The sequence below is a fragment of the Symphalangus syndactylus genome, chromosome 12, assembly GCF_028878055.3.
Source record: "Symphalangus syndactylus isolate Jambi chromosome 12, NHGRI_mSymSyn1-v2.1_pri, whole genome shotgun sequence".
Lineage (NCBI taxonomy): Eukaryota > Metazoa > Chordata > Mammalia > Primates > Hylobatidae > Symphalangus > Symphalangus syndactylus.
In genome coordinates, this window is record NC_072441.2 from 38,345,816 (window position 1) to 38,372,120 (window position 26,305).

Here is a 26,305-nt window from a genome sequence, read left to right on the forward strand (position 1 = left end):
TATTTAATACCAATAATAATGCAAAATAAAAGTTTCATACTAAGTTTTATTGTATGCTGCTGCCAGTGTATATAAAACAATTACCCTTGTGAAATAGAAATTCATGAAAATTCAGAGAGGTAGATGTTAAGGACTGACAAAAGTAGAAGTTTGTATATTATGGCACATGTGTTACAGGGATAAGCTTTTGTACAGGCTTCAAATGTAGCTCTCTTGAATATTCACTGGATCATAAGGAGTCATTTGGGAAACCTAAGATGAAAAAAAAAAAGGTGAGTTAGGGTAAAGTATCAAAGAACATAGTTTTTAAAAGCTATATTTATATACAGAAATCCAATGTAGATTCTTTACATTCATGCCACTCAGTGTAGGTCTAGTACTATCAGCGTCAGTTTAAGTGGGCAGTTGTAAGAAATGCAAGTTCTAGGGACTCGCCTCTGACCTTCTGAATTAGAATTTGCATTTTAACAAAGTGATTTGCATATATTCAAGCTTGAGAAGCAATGCTTTGATGCCCAATTATTCTTCTCCTAGCCCAAACTGCTTCAAATCTTAATATCCACAAAGCTGTTTTCTTATACTGCTGGGATTAATAGACATTATTTTACCTTCTGGGTTCTTACCCCAGCCGTATTTTTAAACTTGAGCAATTCATTTAAACACTTATCTGTAGATTCCTAGGAAGTAAAACTATTAACAGCTGCCCAGTATTTTATTCAAATGAAAATAAACCACTGTAAAGTGAATACAAGAACTGAGGTTAAAAAAAACATTAATAAACCATAAAAATATGAAACTTCCAAAAACTACCATGAAGAATTAAATGAATAGTGGCAGAAACAAAGGATATTATAATAAACTGTTAAATATGAAAATGAATTACTTCTTCATGTGCATTTTTGTGCACATGACACCTGTTTTCAAAGGGCTTTTTTTCCCCCTGGTATTTCAAAAAACTTAAACATCTTAACCAATCATTGTATTTACTGGAAACATGTACTTATACAGACTTCCTGAACACTCCCAGGTGTACAAAGCTTAATTAAGGAGGGCACAACTATGTAACAAGGTATTTTAGGAAGCAGCTTCCTGGACTTTAGAGAGTCAGAATGTTAGTAAGGGGTGTGTGCCATATACAACATCTTTTTTAAAAAAGTACTATTTGTTTAAGTTTGCTTCTCATAGGTCAATACTAATGAGTACATTCCCTAACTAAAGTACTAAGAATTTATAAAAGGCAGCACCCTTCAGTTACATTTTAAATGATCCAAAACGTTTTTGGTCACATCTCTTAGACTAACATACATTTTGTACACATAACATTTGATCTGGAAGGCACTAATGTACTGAAGCATGCTTTAATAAAGCCAACAGCGTCTTTAGTTTTTAATTCTCTGAAATTCAGTCCACTGTTTGCCACCAAGAACTTATATACTGCATTTCCTTCATGTTTTATCTTTAATCCAACAAACGAGAACAAAACATAAAGTCTGTTCTACCTCAGTCCAAACGCCTTTACCACACTGGCTTACTCAATTACATCTGACTTTCTCTTGCACTTCCAATTCCCAATCTTTGCTATACTGCTCTACAGCTGGGTTCAGTTAGAGCAATAACATCAAGAGTTAATCCAAATCAGTTGGTAGTACTTTAAGTTATCCCCATAAACATTGCAGATTTTTAAAAAACTGTCTAAATATTTGCCAGGTACACAAAACAAAACTAGTACTTGGGGACTCCCAAGATACATATGCCATTAGGCCAGTGCGCTAAAAAGTGACACATGGCTTGTTACAGCAGTGGGATTTTGTAGTAACTCTCCTATACCCTCTTTATGGTTATTAAATCCTCTACTTAACCTTTATGGTAAAATAGAAACGATTAGCCTTCATGGCTACTAAGTCAGCAAGTTTCATGAATCCTCACTTTCCTTGCAAAACAGAAAAATACTGGAAATGGAGGGCCAAAGGAAAGGGCATGGGATGATCTTTTAAGTGCTGCAAAGAAAGAGAAGACTTGTTATTCCTACAATGTGGGTTTTTGTTTTTAATTTAAGGAAACTTACCTTTGAAAGATTCATTTTTCTACAAAAAGGAACAGACTTTCTGGGGTCTGAAGGGATTTGTACTTGAAGATACTCCAGTCAGCAGAGGGTCATGTTGAGCATTTTGCAGACAGAATTGTTTCAAGTCTGCAGCTGCCTGGGAAACCTATACGTAACAAAGAGGAGGGGAAGTGCCAGATGGTGAGAACATTTTAATGAAGGTTTTCTCAATCTTTGGAAATATTGTACTTACAATAAAACTACTACTCTTGCTTCAAAAGAAAATATTATATAATAATTGAAGACTTAAGTCATATAGTGAGCTCTTTTTTTTTTTTTTTTTTTTTTGAGACTGAGTCTCACTCTGTTGCCACGCTGGAGTACAGTGGTGCGATCTCAGCTCACTGCAACCTCTGCCTCCTGGGTTCAAGCGATTCTCCTGCCTCAGCCTCCTGAGTAGCTAGGACTACAGGCGGGCATCACCACACCCAGCTAATTTTTGTATTTTTAGTACAGACGGGGTTTTCCCCATGTTGGCCAGGATGGTCTCGATCTCTTGACCTCGTGATCTGCCCGCCTCGGCCTCCCAAAGTGCTGAGATTACAGACGTGAGCCACCGTGCCCAGCCTAGTGAGCTCTTAATACTTAAAACCAATGCTTGTAAATAAGACTGATTTAAAGTATGTTTTCTTTTGCTTGGTTACTAGAAGCATCAGATGACTGAGTTCAAACAGTAGAATTATGTTTATTTTTGCAACGCATAGCACATCTTGCTTATTAATAACAGGCTGTTAAAAGTGCAAACCTGAGAGTACTTAACATCTTGTTTCTTATTAAAAACATTAAAGGTTAAACAAAAAGCAATAACATTCTAGCAAACTATTATTTTGTCTTGAAACGAGTATTACTGGAAAAATGCTACTGTGAATGAACATAATGTGGCATAACTAGCACATAATTTAGAAAAGCAAACACTGTAAGAATGCATTCAGTATACTGATCCTCAAATTTATCAGACCCTTATACTGTCTTGCATTTAAACTAAAAAGAGGCATGCATTCATTCACTTAGACATCTACTATTTCTATATATTCTGCTAAGGTGATGTAGGATATAAACAAAATAACCATAAAGCCATAGAAGTTCCTTAAGTCCTGTTTGGGTGGCTCTGTATATGTATATTAACACTTAAACCATATTTAAGGCAATAGTTTCTTAAAGGCAGGCTGCTCAGAAAAACTGTTAAATTGAAGTTTGCTATCAGCCTTTCAGTCACATGACACTGGGCAGAAATCTGTCACTGTCTAGTTTAATAACATTAAAATAGTTGATGGTACACGAATACCAAAACAATGAACTGAACCGTTCAGACGTGGAACATGAATGACTAAAACATGCCCCAAATGCATCTAATATCTGAAGTCTTGAACTGAGATTTAACTGGGAGAAATACTCATTTATTTTATTCTCAGTCTTTATCCGCAAGGAGGCTGGGAGCAGGTGTCCAGTCCATCCAGCTGGATATGTGGCCTTAGAGAATTAATAGCATCACAAATGCTCTCTATACCAAGAACCCCTGCAAATTACAGCTGTACCTCCAACCATAATTCATCATCCTAAGATGACTCTAAACGCTTATCGAATCGATTTGTGTGTGTGGCTTATACAACAGTCCAGGGTAATGAGTTCCATAAGTTTATTAGCTCCTATGTAAAAGAAGTATTTTTACAAATGACTACACCCCCTCATCCCCTGCCTTCCAAAAGAAGTGTAGCTAAAGTAGGGGAACAGTGGTGTCATTTTTCACCAAATATTGTAACAGTGTTTAGTGTTTTCATTCATATTAACCAGCAGGGAGCATAAAGAGTACCTGTTAATTTTCTATTTAAAGTGTAGGTGGGGTCCAGTGTAACTCCCTTTCACAATTTTCAAGCACCACTATGTGCCACATATACTTACAGGCACTAAGAATACGTAAGAACAGCCAGAGCCCTGTTGTTATGGAGCTGACAGTTCAGAGAAAATGACAGACAAGGTGCCCTGTAGTAAAATGAGTAATCTTTTAGATGGTGACTGGGTGCCCACCTAAGGGAAGGTGTCTGAGGTGACACTGAAGCTGAGATCTCAATGACAAGAGATCCAGCCAAATCACCATCAGTGAGAAACAGCATTCCAAACAATGAGGAAAGCTGAGACAAAGACTCTGAAACTGGAACAAGCTGCTAGCCCTCAAGGCACTGTAACAATCACCATCCAGGAGGTCAACTGAAACCCTGTAATCCTGGCCTAATTATTAGTGCCCCTTCTCACTCTCAAAAATGTCCTGACCTACCTATGACAGTTTGTCAAGCACTTATGGTAAGTTCTATCAATTGTACTCACATAAAGGTTAAAAGTAAGATTGTGCTAGTTTAAAAATCTCACAAAAAATCACCTAGCCCAGTCATTGATAAAACAGATACACAATGTTAAACCACATTTAGCAACATGTCTAAAGAAAAGCTCATTAAAAACTACCAAAAGGGATGCTCCCCTCCTTGCTACAGCCTTAACATCTGGCAGTAACTCCAAAACCAAATCATGTCTGGTGCCTTTAATGATCCCGACCAGAACCAGAAGTCATACTGAAGATTTAGGTAGGATCAGTTTGAGGGGGTTGGGGGAGCAGCAGTTAGGGTTTTCAAAGTAAAGCTCTTGGAGTATTTTAGTCTGAGGACCTCATGTCATTTTCTTTGAAGACTATGTACAATTTATTGCTTTCACTATCCCGCCCCCATTTTTTTCTTTCTTGGTCCATCCTAGCTATGATAAAGGCACACCTGAATGATATATAATGGTTAAGAAATAAATGATTTCGAATTTCAGAGCCAAATCCAGCCAAGACTGACTAGAAACCACTGTAATGAGGTAACAATTGGGAGAGTAGAGAAATGGATTCCAAACTGCAGTGAGGTCTACAGCACTTCAAGGACTGGATGTGAGGGGGATCCCACACCAAGACGAATGAGAATTTCCCTTCCCTTCTGAGTTGACCACAACTGAGCAAGCTAGGTCCCTGACATTTCTAGTTAACAAAGCTAAATGGGAGACTCTCTCTCAGGAGGATCCCACACCAAGACGCATGAGAATTTCCCTTCCCTTCTGAGGTGACCACAACTGAGTAAGCTAGGTCTCTGACACTTCTAGTTAAGAAAGCTTAGAGACCCTCTCTCTCAGTCCACAAAACATTTCGGGAAGTAATAAAGACTAGCCTGATGAGTATAAAATCAAATCATCTTAGGAACTGGCTGCTTTTAACAGGGCACATGATTTACATTCTTGTTTCTTTTTTTAACTGCAGAAGTGTTTCACATGTAGCCTGACCTATTGTACCAGAAAGAAGCCAATCCATTTAGGACTGTAAAAATCAGGAAATACTCAGAATAGCACTTGAATGTCAAGTTGTTCTATCAGCACAGACAAAAGGCTTTTTCTCCCAAAGTACCCCAAGACAAGGCCAATACTAACCAGACGCCAAAATGAGACCAATAATTACCCACAATAATCATTTTCTCCGGCATGCGGACCAGTCGATATCCCCAAGGTCAACTACGAGCAAATTGTGCCATAGGTATGAAATGTACGCTTTGTTCGAGGTTGTACGAGGCACTGACCGGAACTTTACATTCCAGGATCGTTTCGAAAAATGCTTATTTAATCCACAGTTATGCAATAATTCGCTTAAAAGTATGTGTTCAACGGACAAGTTGAAGGTAAGAATTTAATACTAAAGGAAGTAGGTTTGGGAAAGATAAAATGGAGGAGAAAAGTCTGCTCTGAATCAAAAGTCGGAAAATGCCCTGTCCGATGAGAAACAGGAGGCTGGCAAAGTGGGAAAGGAAGGGTGCGGACGGCGCGTGGAGGCGCAGCCGTTGGCGAGACCAGCCGAGAAGGCTGCCAAGGGAGGTAGAGACGGAGGAGGACCGGAATGCCGGCCACGGTCCAACCAAGGGGCCAGCCCGCCTCAGAAAGTCCTGGGGCGGAAGGGCGAACTAATCGTCCCCCTAAAACACAGCGTAGACCCACGCGGCGCCTTTTCTAAAGCTGGCCGCTCCCGGATCACCGCCGCCGAGCGCGCGTCCTCTACAGGGAAAGCGAGGGCCGGCGCGTGTCCCGCCCGCCCCCGCCAGCTGGGCCGCCGGATCCCACCCGCCCCCGCCGCCTTCCTCCCGCCTCGGCCGCCCGCCCCCGCTCACTTTTACGCGGTTGAGTCCGGCCTCCAGCCGGAGCTGCTGAACCACTTTCTTCATAGCGGCGACGCTGGAGGAGCCAGACATGGTGCAAGCGACTGCCGGGCCGATTCGTGGGTCGGTGGGTCGTGGGCCGTAGGTCGGCTGGGCCAGACAACTGAGCGGCGCGCGGCGGGGGCGGGGCTCCGAACTTTGTCTCTAAGTTTCCGGTTCTGTGCTCAGCGGCTCCACCCTCGGTGCGCATGCGCGCCTTGCCAGCCCTCTGTTCCAGCTCCACGCTAGGCCCGGAGCGCGAGCCTGGAGGAGGCGGAAGAGAAGGGGCGGAGCAGTCGGTGGACGCGGCGGCTGCGGGAGGCTAGCGCGACCCGACTGTTAAGTTCTCCTTTCCTCTCCAGAGGGGCCGATAAGGGAGAGGTAAGGAGAGAGCTTACCTTTAGCCGCGAAGAACTAAGAGGGGTTTTGAAGAGGACCAGTGAGGGAAGGCAGAGCTTGTGGGAGTTTCTAAAACGCCCGGCGGCGGGTGACCAGGAGGTCTCAGTTTTCCTCCCAGAGTTTGTGGGAAGGGTTGAGGGAAGTGAGGGGAGATACCCGCTGAAGCGTAGGAGCTACTGTGCACCCGGCGTGAGTCACCCGCACACCCCCCGCCCCGTACAGGCGTGTCTCTCTGTGACCCGAGTTTGGCCAACAGGCATTCTCAGTTCCACCCCCAACCCCCAGCCCCGCTGACCGGAGGCGGAGACAAGGCGCGGAGGTCGCTGTCGGCCTACCCAGCGGAGCCGGGCGGGCGGGGAGCAGGGGCGCTGATTCGCTGGAGAAAGAATGTTCTCGAGGTTTGACTTTACTGGCTTCTTAGCTCTTGAATCGGTTTTTCTGAAGGAGATTGTGAAGAAGCCAAGGTGCTGGCTGAAGATTACACCTGTCTACTATGTTACCCATTTACTCTGAAGAATTAATGCTTATTGTACTTATTTTTGTGTTTCCGGAAAGTTTGCTCTTTAGTATTTCCGTTGTAATTTATTACATCCTGCTTGAAATTGAGTACCAAAGGAGTTTTTAGGAGAGCGGGTAGGATCTAACCAAACAAAATAGGCTCAGCCAGTACGTCTTTCTTTCATCCATGGAAATATGTGTGTTTATGTCACAGCACTAAGGGCAGATGTTTCCTATTTCTTTTCAGGTAGTCAATCTCCGAATGCGCTGATGTTTTCCATTAATGTGAATAATTTTATCATTAATGGATTTCAAATTTTTTATTAGGGAACCATGTGTAATTGCACTGGTCAACAAAATCTAATTTATTTACTCAACAGTTTATATCAGTTCGCAAAAATGTATATCGTAAGTTTAGCATTTTACTTAATTCATACGGACGTAATGATTGGGGTTAAAACCAGGGTTTGAATTCTGGCTCTGCTACTTATCACGGTATTTTTGGGCAAGCCACTTAAATTACTGAGGCTTTATTTCCAAATAAGTTACATAGCTTCGTAAAGCTGTTTTTCAGAATGAAATGACATTATATGTAAAAAGAATGTGAAAGCTATCTCAATAAGTACTGTCTTTTCCCAAAAGGTATTGTAATTATTTCACCTTTGGTGCTTTGTTGACTGTATAATGCTAAAACGTCATTCATACTTTACAGATTTGTAAGATTAAACACAAGTATCTATTCAAAGAATGATCTATTTTACAGTAGTTGTAAAATATATCGCTGAACTCTTAGAACCGTGGAATGTTAATGCTGGAAGAGATTTTAGGGAATGTATGGTCCAATAATTACTTCTGTGAGGGAGACTGTTGAGGAATAAGCAGTGTTTTAGGACGAAACAGTTTCATAAAAAAAAAAATTGTTGCTTTTTTATTAATTGCTGCATTGGGAAACCACAGACTGGAGTGCTGTCTCAAACACCAGGCATTATTTTTTGTAGCGTGTGTTTAAAGATTCTATTTAGGATACAAAAGAAAAAAAAAAACATTGAGGCCGGGTATGGTGGCTCACACCTGTAATCCCAGCACTTTAGCAGGCTGAGGCGGGCAGATCACGAGGTCAAGAGATCGAGACCATCCTGCCCAACATGGTGAAACCTCGTCTCTACTAAAAAATACAAAAATTAGCTGGGCGTTGTGGTGCGCGCCACCCAGGAGGCTTGATGCAGGAGATTCGCTTGAACCTAGGAGGCGGAGGTTGCAGTGAGCCGAGATGGCGCCACTGCACTCCAGCCTGGCAACAGAGCGAGACTCCGTCTCAAAAAAAAAAAAAAAAAAAAACCATTGAGATAACTTTAAGTTCAGTTGCATGTGAAGTGATTACCGGTAAATATAGTTTATGAACTATCTGTATCTCTTAAACTTTTGTTTAGGAGATGTTCTTTGACCTTCCACAATGATCTAAAACATTTCAAACATGTTACCGACTGTACATAGATGCTCACCGTTCAGTTGGTTGAAGACTGGCCTGTCGTAAAAACAATTTGTCACCAAGAGGATTCTTTTAGCAATAAATGGCAAGAAAAGACCACCAAGTAATCTGTCACTTTATGTTTTGTCAGCAGAGCACTGTCAATTTAAATTTATCTGAGATCTTCACCTTATTCAATTAATTAGTACCCTAAGTTCTTTAGTTCACTAGGTCTAAATTCAGAATTTGAAAAAATAAGATTCACATGCCGTACTTTGTAGTTTAACTAAAAGCTGAATCTCTTCAAAGGGGGATTTCACAATTCTGACTTCTTTCTCAAAGAATGAGCTTATTCTGTTTTTATAATGGCTAAGGAAATTGAGGTTTGGAGCAAATAATACATACAATAGCTACAAATAAAATACTTAGGAATTAACCAAGGAAGTTAAAGATCTCTACAATGAAAACCATAAAACACTGATGCAAGAAATAGAAGAGGACACAAAAAAATGGGAAGATACTCCATGTTCATGTATTGGAAGATTCAATATAGTTAAAATGTCTCTAATACCCAAAGCAATCTACAGATTCAATGCAATCTCTATCAAAATACCAATGACATTCTTCACAGAAGTATTAAAAACAATCCTAAAACTTACACAGAACCATAAAAGACCCAGAGTCACCAAAGTTACCCTGAGCCAAAAGAATAAAAATGCAGCAATCATGTTACCTGACCTCAAATTATACAACAGAGCTATAGTAACCAAAACAGCATGCTACTGGCATAAAAACAGACACGTAGACCAGTACAACAGAATAGAGAACCCAGAAACAAATTCATTCACCTACAAGAACTCATTTTTTACAAAGGTGCCAAGAACATACATTGGAGAAAGGACAGTCCCTTCAATAAATGATGCTGGGAAAACTGAATATCCATATTAGAAGAATGAAACTAGATCTCTCTGTCTCCTATACCAAAATCAAATCAAAATGGGTTAAAGACTTAAATCTAAGACCTCAAACTATGAAACGTCTATAAGAAAATATTGGAGGTGGGGCATGGTGGCTCACACCTGTAATCCCAGCACTTTGGGAGGCCGAGGCAGGTGGATCACCTGAGATCAGGAGTTTCAGGCCAGCCTGGCCAACATATAGTGAAACCCTGTCTTTACTAAGAATACAAAAATTAGCTGGGCGTAGTGGCACATGCCTGTAGTTGCAGCTACTTGGGAAGCTGAGGCAGGAGAATCACTTGAATCCAGGAGGCAGTGATTGCAGTAAGCTGAGATCACGCCATTGCAATCCAGCCTGGGCGACAGAGTGAGACCCATCTCTCAAAAAAACAAAACATTGGAGAAACTTTCCAGGACATTGGATTGGGTAAAGATTTTTTGAATAATGCCCTACAAGCACAGGCAACCAAAGCAAAAATGAACAAATGGAATTACATCAAGTTAAAAACCTGCACAGGGCCAGGCATGGTGCTTACACTTGTAATCCCAGCACTTTGGGAGGCTGAAGCAGGTGGATTTCTTGAACCCAGGAGTTGTATAACAGCCTGGGCAATATGACAAAGCCAAAACCCCATCTTGACAAAAATACAAAAAGTAGCTAGGCATGGTGGCATGTACCTGTGGTCCCAGCTACTTGGGAACCTGCAGAGGTCAAGGCTGCAGTGAGCTGTGATCATGCCACTGCACTCCAGCGTGGGCAACAGAGACGCCCTGTCTCAAAAAATAAAAATAAAAACCTTCTGCATTACAAAGGAAATAATCAGCAAAGTGAAGAGACGACTCACAGAATGGGAAGAAATATTTGCAAGCTATCCATCTGATAAAGGATTGATAACCAGAATATATAAGGAGCTCAACTATATAGGAAAAAAATCTAATAATCCACTTTAAAAATGAGCAAAAAAGCTGAATAAACATTTTTCAAAAGAAGACTTGCAAATGGCAAACAGGTATATGAAAAGGTGTTCAACATCACTGATCATCAGGAGAAATGCAAATCAAAACTACGATGAGATATCATCTCTCCCCAATTAAAGTGGTTTTTATGCAAAAGATAGACAATAACAAATGCTGGTGAGGATGTGGAGAAAAGGGAACCCTTGTACACTGTTGGTGAGAATGTAAATTAGTACCACCACTAGGGAGACCAACTTGGAGGTTCCTCAAAAAAAACTAAAAATAGAGCTTCAGTATGTCCCAGGAATCCCACTGCTAGCTATAGACCCAAAAGAAACCAGTATATCAAGGTATCAGCACTCCCTTGTTTACTGCAGCACTATTCACCATAGCCAAGATTTAAAAGCAACCTAAGTGTCTATCAACAGATGAATGAATGAGTAAAGAAAATGTGGTACAAATAAACAATGGAGTACCATTCCGCCATAAAAAAGAATGAGACATCTCATTTGCAACAACATGGATAGAACTGGAGGTCATTATGTTAAGTGAAAAAGCCAGGCACAGAACCAGAAACTTCACATGTTCTCACTTATTTGGCAGTAAAAATTGAAACAAACTCATGGAGATAGTAGAATCATGGTTACCAGAGGCTGGGAAGGGTAGTGGGGTGGGGACTGGGGATGGTTAATGGGTACAGAAATATAAGTTAGATAAAGTGAATAAAACCTAGTATTTGATAGCACAAAAGGGTGATTATAGTCAACAATAATTTATTATACATTTTAAAATAAGAGTATAATTGGATTTTTTGTAACACAAAGAAATGATAAATGCTTGAGGTCATGGATACCCTATTTACCCTGATGTGACTTTCACATGTTGTATGCCTGTATCAAAGTATTTCATGTACCCATAAATATATACACCTACTACATGCCCACAAAAATTACAAAGTAAAAGAAGCCTAACTCTATAATTCCTTTTCCAACATAGATTCTAATTCTGTATCATTCTGTTACTCTCTGGGAGACCCTCCCCCTCCCTAAAATGTCCTTATATATCCTGAGAAGGTTTCAAATCAAGACAAGTATGCCATTTTGTCTACACTAGGACATGTCTAGAAAACAAACCTCATTCCTCAATTGGTTTTAGAATTCTAACTACTATAAATGCTTGTGGATTCTGGAGTGCCCTCAGGCATTTCAGGCTTTTTTTTTTTTTTTTTTTTTTGAGACAGAGTTTTGCTCTTGTTGCCCAGGCTAGAGTGCAATGGCGCGATCTCGGCTCACTGCAACCTCTGCCTCCTGGGTTCAAGCAAGTCTCCTGCCTCAGCCTCCCTAGTAGCTGGGATTATAGGCACGCGCCACCACGCCCGGCCAATTTTGTATTTTTACCAGAGATGGGGTTTCACCATAGTTGGGCAGGCTGGTCTCAAACTCCCGACCTCAGGTGATCCACCTGCCTTGGCCTCCCAAAGTGCTGGGATTATAGGTGTGAGCCAGCGCGCCCGGCCTCATTTCAGGCATTTTAATCTATTTACCTAAGACAGGCTACCCTTTAAATTGATTAGAATTTTATTTACAGCTTAACCAGGAACTAGATAAAGCAGAACTCCCAGGACATATATGTAACCTGAATTTATCCTGATCAGATAGACTTCATACCTTGGTGACTTAAGAATCAGGAATTATGTCAAAAAATACTCCCATCATCTGTCATAAAGTTAACTGTATTCTCATTTTTTTATTCCAGAGTTTAAGTTTCCCTTTCACTTGTTGCATTCCTTGAGCAATCAAGTAATCAAAACATTTTAGAGCTGCAAAGGATCTTGAAGAGTTCAAGTCACTTACCACTAAGAAACGCACACTCAGACCAATGAATGGTTTTATAGGTTATAAGGGACTAGAAATCTGCTTTTCTGGCTCCCAATCAATGTGATTACCTTGTGTGAGATTCTACTTTATTGGTATATTTAAACATAGCCCATGTCAGCATTTAGGATTTTCTTTTTTTTTTTTTTTTTTTTTTTTATTATACTTTAGGTTTTAGGGTACATGTGCACAATGTGCAGGTTTGTTACATATGTATCCATGTGCCATGTTGATTTCCTGCACCCATTAACTCGTCATTTAGCATTAGGTATATCTCCTAATGCTGTCCCTCCCCCCTCCCCCAACCCCACAACAGTCCCCGGAATGTGATGTTCCCCTTCCTGTGTCCATGAGTTCTCATTGTTCAATTCCCACCTATGAGTGAGAACATGTGGTGTTTGGTTTTTTGTCCTTGCTATAGTTTACTGAGAATGGTGTTTTCCAGTTTCATCCATGTCCCTACAAAGGACATGAACTCATCATTTTTTATGGCTGCATAGTGTTCCATGGTGTATATGTGCCACATTTTCTTAATCCAGTCTATCGTTGTTGGACATTTGGGTTGGTTCCAAGTCTTTGCTATTGTGAATAGTGCCACAATAAACATACGTGTGCATGTGTCTTTATAGCAGCATGATTTATAGTCCTTTGGGTATATACCCAGTAATGGGATGGCTGGGTCAAATGGTATTTCTAGTTCTAGATCCCTGAGGAATCACCACACTGACTTCCACAATGGTTGAACTAGTTTACAGTCCCACCAACAGTGTAAAAGTGTTCCTATTTCTCCACATTCTCTCCAGCACCTGTTGTTTCCTGATTTTTTAATGATGGCCATTCTAACTGGTGTGAGATGGTATCTCACTGTGGTTTTGATTTGCATTTCTGTGATGGCCAGTGATGATGAGCATTTCTTCATGTGTTTTTTGGCTGCATAAATGTCTTCTTTTGAGAAGTATCTGTTCATGTCCTTTGCCCACTTTTTGATGGGGTTGTTTGTTTTTTTCTTGTAAATTTGTTTGAGTTCATTGTAGATTCTGGATATTAGCCCTTTGTCAGATGAGTAGGTTGCAAAAATTTTCTCCCATTCTGTAGGTTGTCTGTTCACTCTGATGGTAGTTTCTTTTGCTGTGCAGAAGCTCTTTAGTTTAATTAGATCCCATATGTCAATTTTGGCTTTTGTTGCCATTGCTTTTGGTGTTTTAGACATGAAGTCCTTGCCCATGCCTATGTCCTGAATGGTATTGCCTAGGTTTTCTTGTAGGATTTTAATGGTTTTAGGTCTAACATTTAAGTCTTTAATCCATCTTGAATTAATTTTTGTATAAAGTGTAAGGAAGGGATCCAGTTTCAGCTTTCTACATACGGCTAGCCAGTTTTCCCAGCACCATTTATTAAATAGGGAATCCTTTCCCCATTTCTTGTTTTTGTCAGGTTTGTCAAAGATAAGATAGTTGTAGCTATGCGGCATCATTTCTGAGGGCTCTGTTCTGTTCCATTGATCTATGTCTCTGTTGTGGTACCAGTACCATGCTGTTTTGGTTACTGTAGCCTTGTAGTATAGTTTGAAGTCAGGTAGCGTGATGCCTCCAGCTTTGTTCTTTTGGCTTAGGATTGACTTGGCGATGCGGGCTCTTTTTTGGTTCCATATGAACTTTAAAGTAGTTTTTTCCAATTCTGTGAAGAAAGTCATTGGTAGCTTGATGGGGATGGCATTGAATCTATAAATTACCTTGGGCAGTATGGCCATTTTCACGATATTGATTCTTCCAACCCATGAGCATGGAATGTTCTTCCATTTGTTTGTATCCTCTTTTATTTCATTGAGCAGTGGTTTGTAGTTCTCCTTGAAGAGGTCCTTCACATCCCTTGTAAGTTGGATTCCTAGGTATTTTATTCTCTTTGAAGCAATTGTGAATGGGAGTTCACTCATGATTTGGCTCTCTGTTGTCTGTGATTGGTGTACAAGAATGCTTGTGATTTTTGTACATTGATTTTGTATCCTGAGACTTTGCTGAAGTTGCTAATCAGCTTAAGGAGATTTGGGGCTGAGACAATGGGGTTTTCTAGATATACAATCATGTCATCTGCAAACAGGGACAATTTGACTTCCTCTTTTCCTAATTGAATACCCTTTATTTCCTTCTCCTGCCTGATTGCTCTGGCCAGAACTTCCAGCACTATGTTGAATAGGAGTGGTGAGAGAGGGCATCCCTGTCTTGTGCCAGTTTTCAGAGGGAATGCTTCCAGTTTTTGCCCATTCAGTATGATATTGGCTGTGGGTTTGTTGTAGATAGCTCTTATTATTTTGAGATACGTCCCATCAGTACCTAATTTTGAGCAATCTTTGTATGCCATATCAAATCAGACAGGAAATAAAAATTACTAGAATCCTTATTTCTAGACACTGAATAAGTATCAGAATTTCTTAAGCTTGATTTTCAGCTCTGCTACTGACACTGAAAATCATTTTGGAAAAGTGCGGAGAAAACATGATGGGTAGCTATTTTGAAAGGAAAGACCAGATCAGAGATGGCAGATAGGTGATACATCTACCAACAGTTACTCCTTCTCAAACCCATAGTTGACTGTGATAATTCAGTTCTGTACTATTTCCTACTGAGATGTAGCCTTGGGACCCTACTTAGTAATTCACTTTTAGATAGTCAGTACCAGTTGATGGGAATTGGCATGCAAGATAAAATTGATTTTCCATTCCTGGCAGTAGAGTTGTGAAGCAAAATTATGCAGTAAATGAAAGATTAGACAGGAACTTCATAGTCACTTTATTTTTGGTTATTTAGATATCAGTCTCCTTTCATTTGAATTGTTGGCATCATTTTGTTCATTAGCTAATTAGTAATAGGTGAAAAATGTGAAAATCCCACATGTTATATGTTAGGATTTAGTATATGACTTGGTTAGGATCAACTATAAATTCTAAGCATGCCTAAAGTTTTTTTTGTTTTGTTTTGTTTTGTTTTGTTTTTTTGTTACAGAGTTCTGCTCTTGTTGCCCAGGTTAGAGTGCAATGGCACAATCTTGGCTCGGCGCAATCTCGGCTCTCTGTAACCTCCGTCTCTTGGGTTCAACCGATTCTTCTGCCTCAGTTTCCGGAGTAGCTGGGATTACAGGCATGTGCCACCACGCCCAGCTAATTTTATATTTTTAGTAGAGACGGGGTATCTCCATGTTGGTCAGGCTGGTCTCGAACTCCCAACCACAGGTGATCTGCCTGCCTCGGCCTCCCAAAGTGTTGGGATTACAGGCGTGAGCCACCGCACCAGCCAACCATGCCTAAAGTTTTAATTAGCCTCTCATGGTTTCAATAGCAAAGGCTTACTCAAGTTAGCACAAGCAATGAGGAGATTATTGTAAAGATCAACATAGAGCAGCAGTGGAGGCACATATCCCTTGTAAATCCCAAAACAGAAACTGTCACAATAATAGGCCAAACTGGAAGTAGATCCAAGGCTAGAGACTTCAGCCCCAAGAATTCTTGATTCCTCTGTAGTGCTTAGTTATAAACATGAATCAGCTATGTTACTTCCTCAGTTTGCTTCTCACTACCAGTTAACTTAGTCATTTTCTCCATTCTTTATCTTTTTCTATCTCTTTATAAATAAGTGTAGCTTTCCCATAACATGGGCTTGCCTCATGGCTATGATACTACCTCATGACTTCTCTTTTATATATATATATAAATTTTTTTTTTTTTTTGAGACGGAGTCTCAGTCTGTCGCCCAGGCTGGAGTACAATGGCACGATCTTGGCTCACCACAACCTCCACCTCCCTGGTTCAAGCAATTCCCCTGCCTCAGCCTCTCGAGTAGCTGGGATTACAGGTGCATGCCACCACACCTGGCTAATTTTTTTTGTATTTTTTTTAATAGAGACGGGGTTTCACCATGTTGGCCAGACTGGTCTCAAACTCCTGACCTCAGGCAATCTGCCCCTCTCGGCCTCCCAAAGTGCTGGGATTATAGGCATGAGCCACCGTGCCTAGCTCTCTTTTCTATATTCTTATTAGTAATGTCTACTAATGCTTGAATCTTGAGCTCTTTTCCCAGGTCTAATTCCCAAAGGCTCATCTTTTTACATTAGAACATTTTGTTTGTTTCTGGCCAGCCCAGGATTTGGTCTCCAGCATTGGTCGCATCAGAAATGATAAAGGGAGTTCTTAAAATCCCAAACATGGCTTCTTTGCCATTACTTTAGAAGGGATACTGTAGGTTAAGTATTCCTTATCCATAACGTTTGGGGTCAGAAATGTTTCAGATTTCAGATTTTTTCAAATTTTGGGATATTTGCATTATATCGGTTAAACAATCCTAATCCAAATCCAAAATGCTCCAATGAGCATTTCTTTGGAGCATCATGTCAGCATTCAAATAGTTTCAGATTTTTGAGCATTCCAGATTTCAGATTTTAAAATTATGGATACTCAACCTGTATAGTGGGGTCCTGTATAGGTTTACCTCAGGACAACAATAAAGCAGGTCTTGACTGATCTATTTTGAGTTTGTTTAATTAAAAATTTGTTCTGGGACGGGCACAGTGATGGCTCATACCTGTAATCCCAGCACTTTGGGAGGCCGAGACGGGCGAATCACTTGAGGTCAGGGGTTTGAGACCAGCCTGGCCAACGTGGTGGAAACCTGTCTGTATTAAAAATATAAAAATTAACTGGAAGTGGTGGCATACGCCTGTAATCTCAGCTACTTGGGAGGCTGAGGCAGGAGAATCGCTTGAACCTGAGAGGCAGAGGCTGCAGTGAGCCAAGACTGAGCCACTGCACTCCAGCCTGGGCGACACAGGGAGAATCTGTCTTAAAAAAAAAGAAAAAAAATTGTTCTGAATTAAAATATCAAATTTTAATATGTAACAAATTAAAACTTTCAGCCTACTAATTTGCCTACCAGTGAATCAATGAATGTCCATATGCTGTAATTATTATAGATTATTAACTAATTCTTATCTAATAGTGAAGTGACCATATATGTATCTGAGTCATCTTTCACTTAGGTTCATAATAGAGGCTAATATTAATACAATGGCATACAGAGTTTTTGGATAGATATATAAATACTTGAAATTCTAATGTGTACTTAAAATAGCATTTGACATGGTCAAAATGGCAAATCACATTCTAAGTTTTAATTATTGTAAGAAATATGGAAAGTAATATGTAAAACTAATTTAAGGAGATTGTATATTTCAGGAAATAATCTTTTAATTTTGATACTATTAAAACAATTAGTGGTACTTGTTAGGGTTTTGTAGAGCTATAATCAGTACCAGATCAGAGGAATTTTAAGTTTTGTTGGATTTAAATCCTTATTTTAACATAAATCAAGGAAGAGCAATGCTTTGAAATCTAGAAAAGCTTTAGCTCTTGTGTTGGTATGATTAGTATATCCTTAAGAATTATCCTGCTTTGATAATTCCTGTTAGAGTAATAATTCAGCTACCTTATTTTTTAGTTTTTCTTATATACATTGTATATTTTTAATTGTATCATACATTCTTGTAAACTACCATAAATCCTGAGGAAAAACACAGGACATAATACACAAATGAAGCCTGATATATTTAAAGACTGGCATTTTCACCTGGAATGATTGTTCACATTTTTTATTATTGAGGCATCAAAGCCCAGGAAGAAATGTATATGGTAAAACAGTTTTCATCATTCTATAGCCATTTTAACTAGCCAAAAGGCTAACTAAAACTTTAGGCATGCTTAGAGTTTGTAGTTGATACTAACCAAGTATCATAAATTCTGCCTTTCTACTTCCAAACGTGTATTTCTACTTCATGTAAAATGCTATATATTTAACCTTAATTTTCGACCAAGAAAAGATGAATTATTTAGAATAGTAAAATATGTCCTGGTCACAAGTCCATTATAATGTAATTTGTCACATTACTTAGTTGTATAGATTTATGCTCACTTCATTACACAGCCTTATTTACTAGTAATATGTCCTTTTGAGTTAGAATAATAAAGATTGTATATATGTCTAAGTTTTCATTTTTAGTTTATTTAATGCTTTTGTGTTTTTCTTTTTATTTCTTGAACAAATCAGAGACCAGAAATGAGTGGAATGCCACCTTAAGCCAAAAAAAACTATTATAATTTTTATTTAGTACTACTTAAATGAAGAAAGATAAAAAAAGAAACAAAATTCCAGCTGATAATATGTCACTCAATCCAAGTCGACCTTCCTCATCAGAGGTAAGAAAATCTTTTCATACTAAAATATAAGAAAGACCTGCTTATCACTGTTTTTGAAAAGTTTCATAAAAGCAAAAACATAAATTATGTAAAGTATTAGATATTGATTCCACCATGATCCCAACTTCGTGTATCCCATTGCCTAATAACACTTCTCGTGTCTCTAGCTCACTTCCTCTACCCCAACCATATTGGGATCCCCAATGCATTGATCCTATCACCTTTTTCACTATTTCTCAATCATATGATTGAAGGTGGTACCCTCCATATCTAGCTTAAGTTCCATAGAGCAGTCATGATCACTCCTTTGCACATACTTTTGACTCCTTGCCCCTCTCTCACTTCATTGTGCTGCTTGGCAAAACAACAAACATGGTTAATGCATTTCTCCACCTATTCTGTACCTACACCTGAGCAGCTGAACATGGCTAGAGAAAAAAATGTATACCATCATAAGTACCATTCTCACTTTAAATTCATGACCATGAATTTCAAGTGGAATCTTTTTCTGGTGGGCAATCTTACTATCTGCCACCCATTAATTCACTCTTTCACTCTTCTAAACAAGTATGTCATACCATCTCAGACCCCCGATACCTTCTATTTTCTCTTAAACCAACTGCAGTCAAGATTTCACCTCCATTATTCCACCAAAACTATTCTCATTAAATTCACCTTTTCATTACTAAATCTGTTGGTTGATTCTTATCCTAAACATTCTTGATCTATGTGTGCAAAACAGTTGACACCATTAATCACTTTCTCTTCCTTGATGTAGGCTTCACTAGGCTTCTAGCATACATATTATGTTTGTTTTCTTCTTACCTCCCTGGTTGTTCATTCTCAGTCATCTTTACTGGGCCTTCATCTTCCTCCTGACCTCTTAATTTTGGAATACATCAGGGTTCAGCTCTTTTATGTTTGTTTTCTTCTTACCTCCCTGGTTGTTCATTCTCAGTCATCTTTACTGGGCCTTCATCTTCCTCCTGACCTCTTAATTTTGGAATACATCAGGGTTCAGCTCTTTGTTCTCTTCTCTACCTGCGCTCATTCCTTGGTGATCTCATCTAGTCTAATAGATTTAAATACCAACTTTATGTCAAGGATTTCCAAATTTATAGCCCAAATTCCAGATTCACGTAGGCCTATATTCAACTGACTAACTGACATCGCCACTTGGATGGCCAATAGATATCTCATCTTAATATGTCTGAAACTGGATTTTTTTTCCCTTCCCTAAAACTTGCACCACCATGACTTTTGACATCTTAGGTGATGTCAAATCTATCCTTTCAGTATCTGAGGCCAAATGCCTTGGAGTTATACTTGATTCTTCTTGCATACTTGAGTCTTCTACTTGACTCTCTTTCAAACTCCACTTCCAATAGATTGACTCTGACTTTTCTACCTGACTCTTAAACTCCACTTCCAATGGATTGACTCTAACTTTTAAACATATACAAAATCTGACTACTTTTTAATAACCTTTACTGCTAGCACATGAGTCACCATTGTCTCAGACTGTAATTATTCTAGTAGCTTCATAACAAGTTCTCTTTTCTTGCCTCTTATAGTCTGTTCTAGCTATGATTCCCATCACTCAACTAATTAAGTAAAGCGTTATGTATATCCTGATATAATGAGATATAAAATACAGGACACCACTTATAAAATATTATTTCCCCAAGTAGTAACCTGCGTCACTTGAAGGCTGTATAGTTAACTGTTTACAGGAGATAAGAGAGGTTGGAGAAACAAGTTAAATGACACCTTAGAGATAATGAAGTACATTCAGAATGTAGAACATCTATAAGACAACTGGCTCAATATCTTTTAAAAAGTCAATGCCATGTTAAAAATAAAAAGCAAAAAAATAGGTTTGGGAACTCTTCAAGATGAAAGTTTTAAAAGACGTAACAACCAAATGCATTGTGTGATCCTTGTTTGAATTCCAGATTAAGAAAATATTTTGAGGACAATTGGGAAAATTTAAATATTAACTGGACATTAATTGACATTAGGGAATGTTAATTTTTTTAGATGTGAAAATGAAATTGTGATTATGTTACAGAGGTCTTTATTTTTAGAATATGGATGCCAAATAATTTAGGGATATAGTGTCATGGTGTCTGATTTACTTTGAATGTTTTATTCGGAGAGAGAGAATTACTGTATTTATATGTATGTTTAAAATTTTTCATATTAAATAAAAATATATGTCAGATCTTAATGTTTCTCTTAAAACCATGCATTAGCTTCCCGTTTTGTAGGTGAAAATGGCCCAGAAAGTGCTATATGTTTCCCCTCTACCTTCTTATTTTTCTGAACTTATCTTCTACTCTCTCCCCTACTCTCTCTGCTTCAATCGTACTGGCATGCTCTTACCTTAATACCTTTATTTTATCTCTTTCTGGAACTCCTTCCCTCTAGATCTTCACTTGGCTAATTCCTTCTTTTCCCTTAGGTCTTTACTCAGATCTCACCTTTTCCATGAGACCTACCCTGACTATTTAAAACTGAAAACTTCTCCGTCCCATATCTTCCCATTCTTCTTTACACTGCCCTACTTATTATTTTTTCCTAGTAATTACCACTTTATAACATACTATATTACCTATTAGTGTTTTATGTTTTTTTAATTTTTAAAAAATTTTAAAAATTTTACTTCTTAGAAGTCAGTATTTATTGTTTATTGGCAATATTTCTCACAGAGCCAGGACTAGTCTGAGGCAAATGAGGTACTTGCCATAGATGAAAAATTTAAGGGGTTACCAAAAAAATTTTTTACTAAAATTAATGCAAAAAAAATCCATGATGAACAAGGTATCAATATTTTAAATAGAGACAGGATCCAACAGTGCCATCTCTAATCATTTTGAAACCTGGGGCAAAAGAAAAAGTATGTGCCATACCTTGTAATGTATTTTTAAAATAGCTAATGGTTTTAATGAAAATGTTATTGATGAGTAGCTTCCATTAAAGTCAGGAAAGTAAGATTATAATAAATTAGGGTTTGAGTGTAAATAGAATATTTAACCTTAAAATAATATTGTCGGATTTAATATGTACTTTAAAATTTTTCAATATTTTTTCAACTACTTTGTTGTTCTGGAAAAAAAACCATTAAAATATCTTTTTTAAGAAGCTTGTATATAAATACTTAGTTCAAGAAATAGTTTCCTCCTTTAAAATATTAATAAATTTATATAAAGATAAGATCATATTTACTTCAAATTTCTTAAGGTTTTGCAAATATTTAATAGTATAGCTGGGGATAATCTTGTAAGTGCTCTAGTGTTCAAAATGCAACATATAGAAAACTTCACTATCAGATCTATACAAACATTTTAAATTGTTAGTTAATAATCATCATCGAAAGCATAGAAGTAATTTTCTTGATTTATAAAAACAACTTGAAGAAAACCTTATGCTTAAGAACCATTTTTATCTCCTATGAAATTACTAATATTAACAGTAAGTCATATTCAAATTTTTAAAGGTTTCTCAGATATTTAATATTACATTCGAGAATATTCATTTAAATGTTTTGACAATATGCAGGGAGTATCAGACTTAATTTGACTAAAATATAAGACTATATTTGCAATCATTGTTTCTGTTTTGGTTATATAAATATTCTTTTAAGTGGAAGGATTCTAATCAAGGTCATAACAAAACATCAATGGAAAATTGGATAGTTACGTAGAAGCACAGACACACTTACAGACATGCCCAATGTAAGAACAATCATTTCTTTCTCATTGGTCAGGAATAGGTTCTTCCTGGAATTCTGGGGAATAAGTACATTCCCCAAACCACATTATTAAACCTTTTGCAGGTGCTGAGGGCTAGCAATCATCAGAACTGTAATAGGGAGAAAATATACAAAGGATAAAGATTCCACAAGTTCACCCCAGTAGAACTGAGTAGGTGGGGAGTGAGGTGAGGTAAAGGTTGATGTTAAGAAAACTAGTCTTGGTGCCCTAGGATTCTTACTGCAAGCCACAGAAAAAACACCATATGCCAAAGATGTTAAGCTAATCTCATAGCCACATCTATAACATTGTTGCCAAGGGAAAATGTACTCCAAGTGCCAAGTGGCCAACTTAAGAACAAATTTTTAGTTCATTTTGTTGTTTGTTCAGAGGGATGTATGTATTCCATGTTTTTTTCTATTGTGTTTATTAATTTTTTTTTTTTTTTTTTGAGACGGAGTCTCGCTCTGTTGCCCAGGCTGGAGTGCAGTGGCGCAATCTCGGCTCACTGCAAGCTCCGCCTCCCGGGTTCACACCATTCTCCTGCCTCAGCCTCTCCGAGTAGCTGGGATTACAGGCGCCCTCCACCACGCCCAGCTAATTTTTTGTATTTTTAGTAGAGACGGGGTTTCACCGTGGTCTCGATCTCCTGACCTCGTGATCCGCCCGCCTCGGCCTCCCAAAGTGCTGGGACTACAAGCGTGAGCCACCGCGCCCGGCCGTGTTTATTAAACTTAATTCTATAGGACATCAACTGATTTTTTTTCACTTTAAAAATATTTTTCCAACAATGATAGACTGGATTAAGAAAATGTGGCACATATACACCATGGAATACTATGCAGCCATAAAAAATGATGAGTTCATGTCCTTTGTAGGGACATGGATGAAGCTGGAAACCATCATTCTCAGCAAACTATCGCAAGGACAAAAAAACAAACACTGCATGTTCTCACTCATAGGTAGGAATTAAACAATGAGAACACATGGACACAGGAAGGGGAACATCACACACTGGGGACTGTTGTGGAGTCGGGGGAGAGGGGAGGGATAGCATTAGGAGATATACCTAATGCTAAATGATGAGTTTATGGGTGCAGCACACCAACATGGCACACGTATACATATGTAACTAACCTGCACGTTGTGCACATGGACCCTAAAACTTAAAGTATAATAATAATAATAATAATAAAATATTTTAATCGATGTTCTTCTCGATTTATTCAGTTGGTGGAACTTCATGTTTTTTATGTCCCTGAAGGATCATGGAACTATAAGCTAAATACCATTTCAACAGAAGTTGTTAACAAATTCATTTCAGCTGGATTTCTAAGGCAAGTGTTGTGTAGTCATGTAACAATATGCCTGAAAGAAGAGTCTCTTTTCTTCAGAGAAAAATGCTTTTCGGAAATTTAAAAACTATAAGTGAAAAATATTTTGTCCATGTGATAGATCCATTTCCTAACTTAATGAATACTATCAATATGTAGTGCTATGTAACAATTAAATCAGTTCTGTAGGAATAGCTCACTTGGCCATAACACTACCACCCACAAAACAGTATATAACCTATGTATTATTATGGTCATACACAAAGTGAATTAAGAGAGAAGTTACCTAAAATTAAAAATCTGCTAAACTACTCAGGAGGCTAAGGTGGGAGGATTGCTTTGAGGCCCAGAAGTCAAGGCTGCAGTGAGCCATGATTGCAGCACTGCACTCCAGTCTGGGCAACAGAGTGAGACTCTGCCAAAAAAAAAAAAAAGAGAGAGAGAAAGAGGGAAAAAGAAAGAGGGAGAGAGAAAAAGGAAGGAAAGGAAGGAAGGAAAGGAAGGGAGGGAGGGAGGGAAAACTGCTGAAGATCTGAGAATAGTAGTTAAAGCAATATATCTACAATGCCTATTTCTCTGAACTGTTTAAAAATATAAACAAAGAACATGTGTTTATATGTACGTAGATGTGTATTTTCACATTCACAAAAAGACACATAACACTATGTGATCTGACTGCCTGTTGTTACCTCTTACGCACACCTCTCTTCCTAATCTTCATCATCACTTTCTTCAACCACATCAGCCTTCTTTCTTTTCTGGAACACATAGCCCTACCTCAGGACCCTTGTACTTTCTGTTCCTTTTGTCTAGAATGAGTTTTCTGCCCTAACCATATGCTCTCCCATCTCCTTCAGGTATTTACTCACATATTACCTTTTTGTGTGGATATTCTCTAATCACTGTATTTTAAATCATTCGTACAGTCCCTTTCTCCCTTCCCTGCCTTTTTTTTCTCTGTGATAGTGTCTTATGAATTACATTTTTTAAATTTATGAATTAGTAGTGTCTTATGAATTACATTTTTTTACTTATTTACTTCATTAATTTTTCTATCCCACCACTAGATTATAAAGTCCATGAGGGCAGAGATTTTTATTTTGTTGACTGCCATATTCCCATCCCTTGGAACAATGTCTGACACATAGTAGATGCTCAATAAATACGTGTTGATTGAATGAATTATCTAATATTTCTCATAAGGTCCTAGAAAAACAAGAACTCAGATGATAGCGTAAGTGATGGCTTTAAATTTTAGATATTCAGGAGCAAAGTATACCTAATAAGCAAAGATGTGGCCTCTGACAATGTTAGATTATTTAAAAAATTTTTTAAGCACTAGCTACTCCTGCCAAACTTCCAAAATAAATATCTGTGGCTAAATTATTCATTGATATATGTATAAAAGTACATCTGTTCTGCAGCAAATTTTAACAATAAAATTTGGAAGTAGATTAGCAAAGAGGCAGTTATTTTCCTTTTCAGTACAAAACATTTATAAACAGTGTTTATTTGCATAATTTTAAAGGCAGACTTTTAATTATTAAGAGATATTTATGGAAGACCTACAAAATGCCGGCAATGTAGAAACATAATCTGTTAAGCTATATCTGACACATTAAATCAACCTTTGTATTTGAGATAGCTGACTAAAGTTATTGAATCATTAGTATATCCAAAATCTATTTCATTTTATAAGGCAATTTTATATTTCAGAGTATCTCCTCAACTTACTTTACGAGCCCTGAGGGAGCATCTTGGTGAGTTCCTGGGTGAAGATGCTATTGCAGAAAAATTTTTATTTCTGAAATGCATTGGAAATAATTTAGCTGTGGTAAGTTTTCTTTTTTTTTCTTTCTGATTGAGAAAGACCATACCTTCTCAAATTATATTTCTTAAATGCTTATCAACTCAGCTCCTTAAGATATTATTAGATATGTAATCTCAATCAAAATGAAATGGAAATATCATTAAACATACAGATCAACAAAGATAGGTTGCATAGGCATGTTATTGGGCATGAAAATGATGGGGTTTGTGTGTGAATTTCCTTGCAAAGTAAAGAAATACCAATTTAAAATGTGATCATATAAGTTCTTAAATTTAAATGAAAGTTTTTAAATGTTTTAAACAAGTACTTGAATTCTGGGGAAAAAAATGGGGTTCTCATTGCTTGTGCCACAACTAGACTCATTTGATGTGAAAATGATATGGCTCCAACATATTTTTTTGGTGTCAACTTTTTTTTTTTCTTTTTTTTTTCAAGATGGAGTCTTGCTCTGTCGCCCTCACTAGAGTGCTGTGGTGTGATCTTGGCTCATTGCAACCTCCACCTCCCAGGTTCAAGCAATTCTCCTGCCTCCTGAGTAGCTGGGATTACAGGTGTGCAACACCACGCCTGGCTAAGTTTTGTATTTTTAGCAGAGACAGAGTTTCACCATGTTGGCCAGGCTGGTCTCAAACTCCTGACTTCAGGTGATCTCCCTGCCTCAGCCTCCCAAAGTGCGCTGGGATTAC

At 38.3% G+C, this 26,305-nt stretch overlaps 2 protein-coding genes across 7 annotated transcripts in view; one reads left to right on the forward strand and one right to left on the reverse strand.

The window, feature by feature from the left end:
• Positions 1-28: 28 nt before the first annotated feature.
• GNG5 (G protein subunit gamma 5) lies at positions 29-6,909 on the reverse strand. Of its 2 annotated transcripts, XM_063624222.1 has the most exons (3): positions 6,280-6,411; positions 2,066-2,210; positions 29-252 (listed from the first exon to the last, which is right to left on the reverse strand). In XM_063624222.1, exons 1-2 carry the CDS (start codon positions 6,358-6,360, stop codon positions 2,085-2,087), a joined length of 207 nt encoding a protein of 68 aa, XP_063480292.1. In that variant the 5' UTR covers positions 6,361-6,411; the 3' UTR covers positions 29-252; positions 2,066-2,084. The 2 variants fall into 2 exon arrangements, with proteins under 2 accessions (XP_063480292.1, XP_063480291.1); XM_063624221.1 differs by having other exon boundaries at positions 29-2,210; positions 6,280-6,909.
• Positions 6,552-26,305, forward strand: part of SPATA1 (spermatogenesis associated 1) — a 69,648-nt gene continuing 49,894 nt past the window's right edge. For all 5 annotated transcript variants that reach the window (XR_010117323.1, XR_010117322.1, XR_010117324.1 and 2 more), the window contains exons 1-4: positions 6,552-6,687; positions 18,551-18,699; positions 23,685-23,791; positions 25,505-25,622. Coding sequence is in view for 2 of the 5 variants with exons in the window: in XM_063624203.1 (XP_063480273.1) it covers positions 18,622-18,699; positions 23,685-23,791; positions 25,505-25,622 (303 nt within the window). In the remaining 3 variants the exon portion in view is untranslated. The remainder of the gene's footprint in view (positions 6,688-18,550; positions 18,700-23,684; positions 23,792-25,504; positions 25,623-26,305) is intronic.

Bases quoted from the DNA above. Each gene is read 5' to 3' on its own strand.
- GNG5 (XM_063624221.1), bottom strand. From the start codon at position 6,517: ATGCGCACCGAGGGTGGAGCCGCTGAGCACAGAACCGGAAACTTAGAG. The intron at 2,211-6,279 runs GTGAGCGGGGGC...TGTTACGTATAG, and splicing joins CCGGACTCAACCGCGTAAAA to GTTTCCCAGGCAGCTGCAGA.